This window comes from Juglans microcarpa x Juglans regia, chromosome 4S (assembly GCF_004785595.1).
Source record: "Juglans microcarpa x Juglans regia isolate MS1-56 chromosome 4S, Jm3101_v1.0, whole genome shotgun sequence".
Taxonomy (NCBI): domain Eukaryota; kingdom Viridiplantae; phylum Streptophyta; class Magnoliopsida; order Fagales; family Juglandaceae; genus Juglans; species Juglans microcarpa x Juglans regia.
The window spans coordinates 10521278-10532833 of NC_054601.1; the positions used below are offsets into that span (position 1 = coordinate 10521278).

Here is an 11556-nt window from a genome sequence, read left to right on the forward strand (position 1 = left end):
TATAGAAGATGATTGCTCATTCTTTATATATATGCCTAAGACCTTGTCTATAGACAATGTAGGATTATTCCTCAACACCCTCTATCATGTGTAGGTTAGTATTTTTTTTTAGTTTTTGTCACGGGGTAAGTAGTGTAGGCCCATATTTGTCCTGTGGCAGACTCTGATACCATGAAAAAATTAATGAGTCTAACTCATATTATTAAATTGATTCTATAAGAGATGATTGTTTATTCCTTATAAACATGTCTAAGATCTTATACATAGACAATGTAAGACAATATAAGATTATTCCTCAATACTCATCATGATCATCACCAACATGGAAACAAAGAAAAGCAAGCGATAGAAGATGATCGAGTTGCTCGACCAAAATTTGAGATCAAAATGCTAGTATCGACTGATCTGTTAAAGGTTCTATAATTTATTGTATAATGTGTCAGGGTATGTTACCGTAGTTACATAGAATATTTTTCCTTCGAGAAACTTAATGATCATTAATGCATGCACTTGGAAGGAATGTGTCTCCCGGATCGGAGTGCCCCTGCGTTGACATGGAAGGCACTTGTAGAACACATTCCGTAAGCTACAACATTTAGAAAAACAACGAAAGAAAGAAAGAAAAAAAAATGAAGAGAATTAAGGAAAAATACATGCATGGTGCTAGAGATGTTGACGAACCAAATTAAGTATCACAAGCTGCTGGATTCTGTTTGCCCCCACAAGTAATCTTTGCGTTCAAGCATGAGGATGAAATGGATTTGTCTTTCCCACCAATGGCCTTGTATTGCAAATCGATGTCGGTCAACTGAACACCCGTGCAAGGCACCAGTGAGCTGCAGCCTAGAGACACTGCGACAGGTGAAGTTGAGGTGCCCCTGATGTTCTTGTAACGAACGTTGCTAATCTTTACTTTGGATGGCTGCAACATCATGATCATGAAACAGATTCACACAAATTAATGTTTTTTTTTAAGCGAGTATATATATAATTAGAGTAATGCTACTCTTCATCGTAAATCTTGTTATTCTCAACCACCCTTGATTATAGTGCGTTTTAAGTGGCTTCACATGATGCCAACCAATTAAATGATAGCCATTTAAAACATGTCTGATAACAAGTATGCCTGAGGAGGACATAATTGATCAGGATAAAGAATAATATTTCTCTATATCATGGTAAGGGATCAATCGATGGAGATAGCTGTAGATAGAAACTAAGATGTATTACCGCACTCTTATGCGAACCATATTTCTGATCTATAACAATAGGATTTTTAACTGAATCCATAATTATATCTTCGAAAGAGATGTCGGAAGCTTGGCTTGGAGGTGAGCCAGGCCAGGTTTTGATCCTCACACCGTTCGTGGTGCTATTGAATGTGCAATGAGTCACACGAATCCCGCTCACATCCTTCTCGTTATTGTACTTGCCAAGGCTGCCAACACTGCAAGATTATACGTAGAACCCAAAGTTGCAATGTCAACACCAGCCTGCATATCTATAGGGAATTGGCATTTAAATTTATGTGTGGATGGTATGAGTAGTGTTAGGTTCACAGAAGATCCCAACAAAAGTAATGTTCACAAATTGATATGGCTAGTTAGAGCATTGGCAATGGCAGACCAAGTCTAAAATTTAGCTAGAATCTTAACTTTTAGCTATAATATTAATTTTTGACTAAATGAATCTATATTAGACTAGCTACCTTAGAGTTAAAATAATAATATTATTATATTATTATTTATTATTATTTTTTTTTGCAAATACAATTCATATATTTTCTAGATCTTCATATTTTGTAGAAATAATGTGTCTACTCTATCAATATTCGCAATCAGTAGAATAAATAATGTGCATGTCATGCATGTTTTACCATTCAAAGAGAGAGGGAAGTGATGAAATCATAAAATATTGATTTCTATTGTGAATAGTAGCTAGCCATGTTTGGAGAGTACTTAAGATTTTCTGTAGCTCAAGTCTTAAAGTTTGGACCATTGGCTAGTCTAATGTGGAGACTTTTTCTCACATCTAACTAAAGTTTGGACTTGCATTGACATTTGGCTAGTCCATTACCAATGCTCTTAGATTAGACATGATATGTTAAATATTCGTTATAATAAAGAGTACTTCTACAATATGATGCAGTACCACATTAAATCATATCGGTTTGTACAACCTCTTTGAAAAAAGTGAACTCACTTATAAAATCTATTTTTTTTTTTTTTTTTGTTAATGATGAGTTCCATTTTCAAAATGCTAGTTTACACGCTTTGGACATGCGTTTAGCATTATTCGTTCTAAATAAATTACCTTATGCCATGTCCGGGGCCACAAGTGACATTAGAGATGGTGACATGGGTTGTCCCTTGTCCAATGGAAATGCAATCATCACCTGTTCCAATTTTGGTGTTGGATACAGTGACAAGACTGGACCTGCTGATATGCATACCGTCGGTATTGGGGCTATTAGATGGAGCAATTATATTGAGGTCATGGGCGGTGAAGTTTTGGCAGTTAACGACGTGCGTGTGGAACGCTTTGCTATTGAGGGAAGTGATGCTACAAATCTCGGCGTTGTTCACACTGTAGAATTTGATTGACTGCATAAAACACAAGCCACATCATTCCTGTACTAGTGCAGTCATATTTATATATATATATATATTTTTCGTGAGCGGATAATTTGTGTAAGTATAAAGTGTGCAAAGGCTTACAGAGGGGAGAAGTTGGCAGTTGGAGTTTTGTTTGCAGTCATTGTACTTCCAGACAGTGGCACCTTGGCCATCGAAAGTTCCTCCGCCAGTAAGTAGCAAACCATTGAGGTTTTCGAAGGAAAACCATTCGGGAGAACTGTATTCAGAAACATCTGAGGTTGCTTGAATAGTTCCTTGAACTTCAACAGTCATAAAGCCCTTGCATGGCCCTGCAAACACGACTGGCCCTGTCACAAATGTTCCTTTGGGAATAAGAAGCTTAGCAGGACCACCAGATTTACAAGCTGCAACCCATGCCTTCATGAATGCCTGAATGAAATATTCAACATTATAATATAGGTTACTTGTTTAATTAGATATATGCATGGTTTTTTTTTTTTTTTTAAAGGATAATTACGCTAAATCCTTTAATATATTTTACCTTTTAAGTATGTCTCTTAATTTATGGATCGTAATGGAATAACATAAATCTTCAATTGAAAGTACTGATGTTACTTTCAAGGCCGAGGTCATTTATATATATATATATATATATATATATATATATAGCTTTTAGCGAGTTCTTATGTAACGTCCTAAGAAAGCTTCAGATTACAATCAACTTGATCTTAAATTCCAAAGTCCTCACCAGGTCAAATCTATCGTAGATGTGTAGATCATGACGTAACTCAAATCATACAACTTTTTTTTTTTTTTTTTTAATAAATTTGGATTGGCTCTAACACCGTTTGTGACAACCCAAAGAAGGCCCAAACCAATATAAGATTATATTGGCTCAAATCATATATTTTTAGTTAGAATTGGTTTTAATACCATTTGTAACGACTCAATAAAAGCTCAAATGATACATTTGTGATCGGAATTGGTTCTAATACCATTTATGATGATCCAAGGAAAGTCTAAATTATATATGTCTAGACTTACGTTTTAAAGGACTAGTCAATATTACAAATGTAACTCTTTTGAAGATGTCATGATAAAGGATTTGAGTTTCTTCCTTCCAAAAAATATAGAATCTTATTCACCACCTTCCCACACACTTAACACAATTTGGGGTTATTTTAATTATTGGGGTATTTCAATTATTTGTGTCATGAAATTCCCATACACAATCACACAATTAGTACTTATTTGCAACAATGCTTGAAAGGTCTAAATCACATATGGATTTATAATCCAAAAAGGCTAATCCATGCAAGATTATATATAATTGTGCCCTTTAAAAAAGGGCTAACTTCTCTCTCCCAAGCAACATGAGATCATATTGACCACATTTCAAGACACAGTCATAATTTTGGATTTTACATGTTCGCTATGGGGTTATGAAAATCAAATATTTTTCACACTTTGGGGATTTTTGTCCTCTCAACATTCAAGATCACTTCATAGATATTTCTTAAATAAAAAAAGTCATGGACACTGGCCGTAAATATTGGTTAGTTAGTTAATGCAATAGACACTAATGACGTTAACAAAACAAAATAAGAGTTTTCTAAGATTGAGTACTGCAACTTTCAACATATTTGAATTAATTCAAGTGTAGTTGGAACGACGAAGGAGGTGGAGATTAATGTGTGTGTGTGTGTGTGTATATATATATATATATATATATACGGGCTAGCTAGGCCGTGAGATTTTTATATCATATCAGGAAGGAGTGGTACTGCCGTTCGGATGCGAAAGAAAATAAATGTTATCGTCTTTGGAACTCACCTGTACATTATCTTTATGGCCATCTGCCTTAGCACCATAACAAGTAACATCGAAAACGTTGGAACCAGCGCCACTAAGGCCACGACGGTGATCCGTAGATTCGGCGGCCACGCAAGAGAGCAGCGCTAAGGTCGTCCCTAGGACAATAATGGCTAATTTTGCTTCAAATCTTTCTGCAATGGCCATGGTAGCCTTAAGGGCTGGTCCTACGTACGCGGTTTGATCAATACGTTTAATTGCAAAAGCTCCAGGCTTACGGCTTTTTAATTTATACAAATATATGCCTTGTTTTAGTATTAATGACTATCTATCCGTTACTCCTCAGCTATCTTTAGCAGTTTCCAAACAGAAACCTGAATGTGGATGTCCTTCACAAGAATTTGTTTCTTAATGCATGCATGACAATGCGTAGCTAGCTTCCCCATTATTAGTATTTAATTCTGATCTTTAACCTATATTAAAGAACCTTCCACGACCTAATTAATATGCAAACGTACGTCATTTTAGCCACCAAATTGAGAACCAGAAGTCTACCCCGAAAGTTTCTCACAAAAAATACCATCAAAGGCTTTCTTGATCAAGTCAAGACAGTGGACTGAACCTATATATATAGATATATATATATATATATATATATATATTATTTGGAGCTACTTTAACAGCTGCATATATAGTACTGTGAGTTTAATCTTATATATTTGGTATTGTTTTGCTGTTTTTGGTTTAAGAACTTTGGATAGCTATAGGGGTTGATTGATGATTCTGTGCTGGAGTACTTGATTTCAAATGATCGGATATATGTAGAGATTGGCATGCTGCATGGAACGCAAGTTCTATGTTCTCTTCTCTTCGTTTCTCTTCTCCTCTCTCGGAGCGTGCACACGTTTCTTGCTGCGCCAAGGTGTTAATTATGGGCAGAGGAGATCATATATATCTCTGTTGCAGAGTTTCTGTTTCGTGATGTTTTCTGGTTGTACTTTTCATCACTGGGAGCATCCCCCGGCCCATGAATTCCTCCGCAAATTGTTGGGATCTGGACCAACATGTTTGAGCAAACTTCTGCTAGAATTTGACCTCTTTCTTCATTTCCAATTCTGAAATGCCATCAGTTTCCGCCTCTTTATAAAAAATGCATCGCCATCTTAGCTTGAATCGCCATCTTAGATGATAATTTTGCTTGAATACAATTTTAGTTGGGATATTGATGCAAACCCAAATTGATATGGGGTATATATCTAGGTCTAGATTAATCTATATTGATTGCATTGAAGTACTACCCTTAAGAAGATTAATCTACATTTATTTATGCTCATTTTTGTCTTATTAGTAAATATTTGGTTTTAAGTTTTAGAAGTGATTCTGATTTCTATTTTGGCTAAATCTTTGGTAGGATTTTTGTTTATTTATGTGTTTATTTCTCAAACAATAATTTAGATTTTTCTATTTTTGGAAAAAATATCATAATTTCGAATTTTGCAGCTATTTAAGTTTGGCTTGTAGGTTTCATAAAATAATTTCAAATTTTAATATTAATCAATATTGTTCAGAATTATTTTCTCTGTATTTTCGGCGAATCTTTTGTCTTTTTTGTGTTGATCATCTATTGAAACTAACTATCAAAATTAATCTCTATTCTGTCCGGCATCAGATATGCACAGATGTCTCTAGGCACATCTAAGCTATATTCTAAAAGAACTAATCAATGATTCAATTAAAATCTCATCATAACCATTATAAAGAGTAAAACTTGCTAAAAAGCTAGGCATATTGTAACCAGAAAGTTATCGAAGAAAGAATACACTAATGCGGAAAAGACCCATTTTGGTCTTCTTAGGTAAGCACGAAATCGCCTCGATCAGGTACCAAAATAGGCGAACCCTCATTCGGGCAAAGGAAACTCCCTGCATTGGCTTATGGCACATTACCGATACTCTCGAACTTTTCTTTCCAATCAATGTGGAACTGATCATACACCACTTATGAGTAATGTTTTGAATACCGTACCGGATGCCGTACCGGTCAAGGCATTAGAACGAAATATTTCGATACCGGTACTGTTTCAGAATAACGTTTCGGGATAGTCGATATATAAATAAATTATATATATAAATATATGTAAAAATTATATTCCAAAATAATAGTCTATATAAAAATAAATTATATATAAATACATATATATATAAATTATAAATAGTCTAGTCTGAATTGAGGGTTAAAAAATAAGTTTGTAGTTTGAAAAAATGAAAAAAAAAAAACACACGCCGAAATGTCAGCCGGTACCGGCCGAAATATAGGCCGGTACAGGCCGAAATTGAGGCCAGTACGGCCGGTATTTTGGCCGGTACGAAACAAATATAGTATCTGTACCGGCCGGACGACCGGTATAAAAAATTTCGGCCATATTGGCCGGTACGGTACGAAATTTAAAACACTGCTTATGAGCACTCAGTATGAGATATTATAGTTGCATGACATATTTTCTGCTTCTTATTGTTATTATGATTAAATGATATTTCAGGCATAGATTCTAGACTTTCAATTTAGACTTTTAGAATAAAAAGTCTTCTCTCTATCGTCTCTCCTGAGAGGCAATTCTGGTGAAGTGTGAGATTCTGCTCTACTCCCTGGGAGTAGGAAGGAGTGCATTGTCGTCAATAGGACGCGATAATGATGGAGGACATTGAAGAGATCTGTGAACGTCTGAATTTGAATGAAGATGAGGAGGTTCCCATCGAGGTTGATTTAGGCGATATGGAAGAAGTGAAAAGGAAAGAAGATAGGAGCCTGGTGGGAAAAGTATGTGCTGAGAGGAAGATCGGCAAGGATGTAGTGAGATCGATGATGGTGAAAATTTGGAAAGTAAGTAAACATATGGATTTCTGTGAGATTGGAGAGAATTGCTTTGTAATCACATTTGCATCTCAGGGAGATAGGAACAGAGTGCTGAAGGGGTGTCCATGGTTGTTTGATAATTATCTATTTGCACTGAGAGTGTTTGATGGAAGTATCCAACCAAACCAGTTTGATTTCTCGACTGAGCAATTCTGGATTCAGTTGTATAATCTGCCTTTAAGTGGGATGAATCTGAATATGGGCGAGAAGATAGGGAAATCAATTGGGAAAGTGGTTGAGGTGGATATACAGGAGGATGGAATGGCATGGGGTAGATGTCTCAGGGTGAAAGTGGAGTGTGAGTTGACGAAGGTGCTTGCTCGAGGAAGAACAATTATGCTGGAGGGTAAACGAATGTGGATACCAGTGAAATATGAGAAGTTACCAAAAATTTGTTTTAGGTGTGGTTGCATTTTACATGATAAAACAGGTTGTAAAGGGGAGGAAGTTTTGGGAGGGTCTATTCAGTTTGGATCCTGGCTGAGAGCTCCTGCAGTAATAAAAAAGAGGGAGATGAGGGAAGGGGTTATTAAAAAACAAAGCAAATATGATGAGGAGGGGGCTTTAATGTGAGGGATGAGGGGAGTGAACTGAGGGGGGAGGAGGGTAGAGTGGAAGAAATAGGAGGAGATATAGTTACTCAGTGGAATAGGGATGTTGGGTTGGGGACTCATGAAGAGGGAAAAGAAAAAACTAGGCCAATCACCCTAAGTGAGGGTAAGAGTGCTGTGGTGTCTCAAGAAAGTCATTTGGGTGAGAATGATGAGGATAATCTTGATTCTTGAAAGCAGGTCATCACACAGAAGGGGAGGGGATGGAAGAGGAGGGCTCGTGGTAAAGGAATTTCATGTGAGATTTCTTACTCTGTTAATTGTTTGAAAAGAAGTATTGATGGTGGGAAGGAGGGGGTGAGTTTTGCAGGTGGAAGAGAAAAGAAGTTGAAGACAGATTTGGGGATGAAGGAGATTTTGATGGAGGATGTTTTGGCGGAGGTTGTGGTGCAGCCCCGCCAACAGCTATGAATCTATTATGTTGGAACTGCCGAGGGCTTGGGAACCCTCGGACAGTTCAGGACCTTAACAATTTGGTTAAGGAAAAGTCTCCCAAAGTTGTTTTTCTTATAGAAACTATGATAAAGGCTAGCAGAGTATAAGTGTTAAAAAATAGAATGAGAATGGAGGGTTGCTTCGTGGTGGATCCTGTAGGAAGGAAAAGGGGGTCTAGTGCTATTTTGGAAAAATAAGAATGAGGTGGAATTAATTAGCTATTCTCAATGGCATGTGAGTGCAAAAATTCATGAAGAGGATGGTAAAGTCTGGGGGTTTACTGGGTTTTATGGGCATCCAGAGGTGGGAAAAAGGAGATTGTCATGGGATCTGTTATCTAGACTAAAGCCATCAGAGGGGTTTGCATGGTGTGTAGCAGGGGATTTTAATGAAATTCTGACTCAAAATGAGAAGGTTGGAGGAGGTCTGAGAGCTAAAAGTCAGATGGTGCAATTCAGAGAAGCTTTAGAGCAGAATGGACTGTTTGATGTTGGATGTGTGGGGAATCCTTTCACGTGGAGTAATGGTCACTCTGATCATACCTTCACTAAAGAAAGACTTGATAGATATGTAGTAAATGGTGATTGGAGGACCATGTTCCAAGATGTTTGGGTGGAGAGTATGGTTGCTAGATGTTCAGATCATAATCCAGTGGTGCTATCTGTAACAAGGCCAAAGAGTTTGAGAAAGAAAAGGAAGCATATGTTCAGATTTGAAGCAAGTTGGCTAAAGGAGGATGAATGTGAAAGGTTAGTGGCACAGGTTTGGTCTGAAAAACAGGTAACTCATGAACCTATGAAGGAGGTGCAGAAGCTTCTAAAGAGGTGTAGTGGCAGGTTGGTAAATGGTTTCAGGAAGATTGATAAGGAAAGAAGTGCAAATATAGTGGTTGACTGAAAAGATTAAAAAGCTACAAGAGAAGGAAGGGCCACAAAATTCTGCTGAGTTACATGAGCTACGATTAGAAGTAGGAAAGTTGTTGGAGAAGGAGGATATAAGGTGGAAGCAACGGGCAAAAAGAAACTGGTACTCTTTAGGTGATACAAATACAAAGTTTTTTCACGCGTGTGCTAGTCAAAGGAAGAAGAAAAATCAGATTTTGTCTGTTGTGGATACCCAAGCTGAAGTAAAAGAAGATCAAGAGGGGATTTTTGAGGCTTTTAGAGGTCATTTTGCTAAAGTATATTTGTCAGGCCAACCTTCTAGAGAAGTGATTGAGGAATGTTTGCACTCAATGGGATCAAGGGTTACAAGTAGCATGGTGGAAGAACTAGAAAAGAGATTCACTAGAGAAGAGGTGGAAGATGCTTTAAAACAGATGGGGCCCTACAAGTCTCCTGGGTCCCGATGGGTTCAATGCATGTTTTTACCAATCTTTTTGGAGCACAGTGGGGGAGGAGGTTTGTAAGGCATCTTTGAGTGTTTTAAATGGTGGTAAGATGGTAGAATCTGTTAACTTCACGTATGTGGCATTGATTCCAAAGGTTGAACAGCCAATGAAGGTGGGGGATTATAGGCCTATAAGCCTCTGCAATGTGTTGTATAAATTGATTGCTAAGACTATTGCAAATAGATCGAAGAAGGTATTGAATGCAGTAATCTCTAAGCATCAAAGTGCTCTTGTACCGGGAAGAATGATTGTTGATAATATAATTGCGGCCTATGAGACCTTGCACACTATGAAAGCTAGGCATAAGGGGAAGGAGGGCAGCATGGCATTGAAATTAGATATTTCCAAAGCTTATGACAGGGTGGAGTGGCCCTTTCTGAAAAGGGTAATGGAGAAGCTGGGGTTTGGGGTCAGATGTGTTAAGCTGATAATGGAGTGTGTTACCACGGTTTCATATGCTGTATTGGTTAATGGGGAGCCAGGGAAAGTGATTAAACCAACAAGAGGGTTGAGGCAGGGGGATCCCCTCTCCCCCTACCTCTTCCTTTTATGTGCTGAAGGGCTGAGTAATCTCATTAATGGGGCTGAAGAAAGGGGTGAGTTAAGGGGAGTAGGAGTGGCTAGAGGGGGTGTTAGACTTACTCACCTCCTTTTTGCAGACGATTGTATTATTTTTGGGAGAGTTTGTTGGGATGAATGGCAGAAAATCAGTGGGATTTTGAACAAATATGAGATGGCTTCTGGGCAATGTCTAAATAAGCAGAAAACTTCTATCATGTTCAGCTCAAATGGGAGGAATGAAGATTGGGACAGAATTGTGGAGGAGCTTGGAGGTAGGGTGCAAAATAACTATGAACGTTACTTAGGTCTACCTACTCTAGTGGGAAAATCAAAGTATAATACTTTTCGAGGAATTAAAGATAGGATCTGGCTCAAAATCAGTAATTGGAAGAATTATTTTCTGTCACCTGCTGGAAAGGAGGTTCTTCTAAAGGCAGCAGTCCAGGCTATTCCATCCTATCACATGAATGTCTTTGCTTTACCAAAAAAGTTGTGCAAGGAGATTGCTGTTCTCATGTCTAAATACTGGTGGGGCTATAAGGACAATGACAAGAAAATTAATTGGATGAAGTGGAGCCGAATGGGAGAGTCAAAGTTCTATGGGGGATTAGGATTTAGAGAGTTGGAGAGCTTTAATAAAGCTCTTCTAGCAAAACAATGTTGGAGAGCCTTGATTAATCCTAATTCTCTGGCTGCTAGAGTTTTGAAAGATAAATACCGCAAGCATACTAGTGTGCTGGAAGCAAAGCTTGGAACTAACCCCTCACTGATTTGGAGAAGCTTGTGGGGTTCTCTAGAACTTTTGAGAGATTGATTGGTGTGGAGAGTTGGAAATGGTAAGAACATAAGAGTGTGGGAGGATAGGTGGATCCCAAAGTTGTCCTCATTTAAAGTACAGTCTCCAATGAGGGTATTAGCAGCAGATGCTTGAGTAGACCAACTGATTGAAGAAAGGGGTGGTGGATGGAAGGAGGGATTAGTGAGGGAGGTGTTTAATAAAGAAGAGGCTGGTATTATATGCAGTATGCCTTTAAGCTCAATAGGTTTAGATGATAAACAGATTTGGGCTCCATCCAAGAAAGGGGTATTTAGTGTTAAATCAGCATACCATTTTGAGATGGAAAGGAAGAGAAGGACAAGTGGGGAGCCTTCATGTGGGTCTGTGAGGGGTGAAGGGTGGAGAGAGTTATAGGGTTTGAATATTCCTGGTGTGATTAAAATGTTTGTTTGGAAAGCT

At 37.8% G+C, this 11556-nt stretch overlaps 1 protein-coding gene across 1 annotated transcript; it reads right to left on the minus strand.

Annotated features, from left to right (window-relative positions):
- Positions 1-100: 100 nt before the first annotated feature.
- On the minus strand, positions 101-4862 carry LOC121262274 (exopolygalacturonase-like). The gene is made up of 6 exons (XM_041164672.1): positions 4431-4862; positions 2718-3026; positions 2314-2603; positions 1231-1447; positions 682-922; positions 101-544 (listed from the first exon to the last, which is right to left on the minus strand). The coding sequence occupies exons 1-5, from the start codon at positions 4614-4616 to the stop codon at positions 686-688; spliced, it is 1239 nt and encodes a 412-aa protein (XP_041020606.1). The 5' UTR covers positions 4617-4862; the 3' UTR covers positions 101-544; positions 682-685.
- Between the last annotated feature and the right edge of the window lie 6694 nt (positions 4863-11556).

Excerpts from the sequence above, each read along its gene's own strand:
- LOC121262274 (XM_041164672.1), bottom strand. The coding sequence starts at position 4,616 with ATGGCCATTGCAGAAAGATTTGAAGCAAAATTAGCCATTATTGTCCTA. Across the intron at positions 3,027-4,430 it reads GCCATAAAGATAATGTACAG|GCATTCATGAAGGCATGGGT; the intron begins GTGAGTTCCAAA and ends TATTTCATTCAG. Across the intron at positions 923-1,230 it reads ATGGTTCGCATAAGAGTGCG|CCATCCAAAGTAAAGATTAG; the intron begins GTAATACATCTT and ends ATGATGTTGCAG.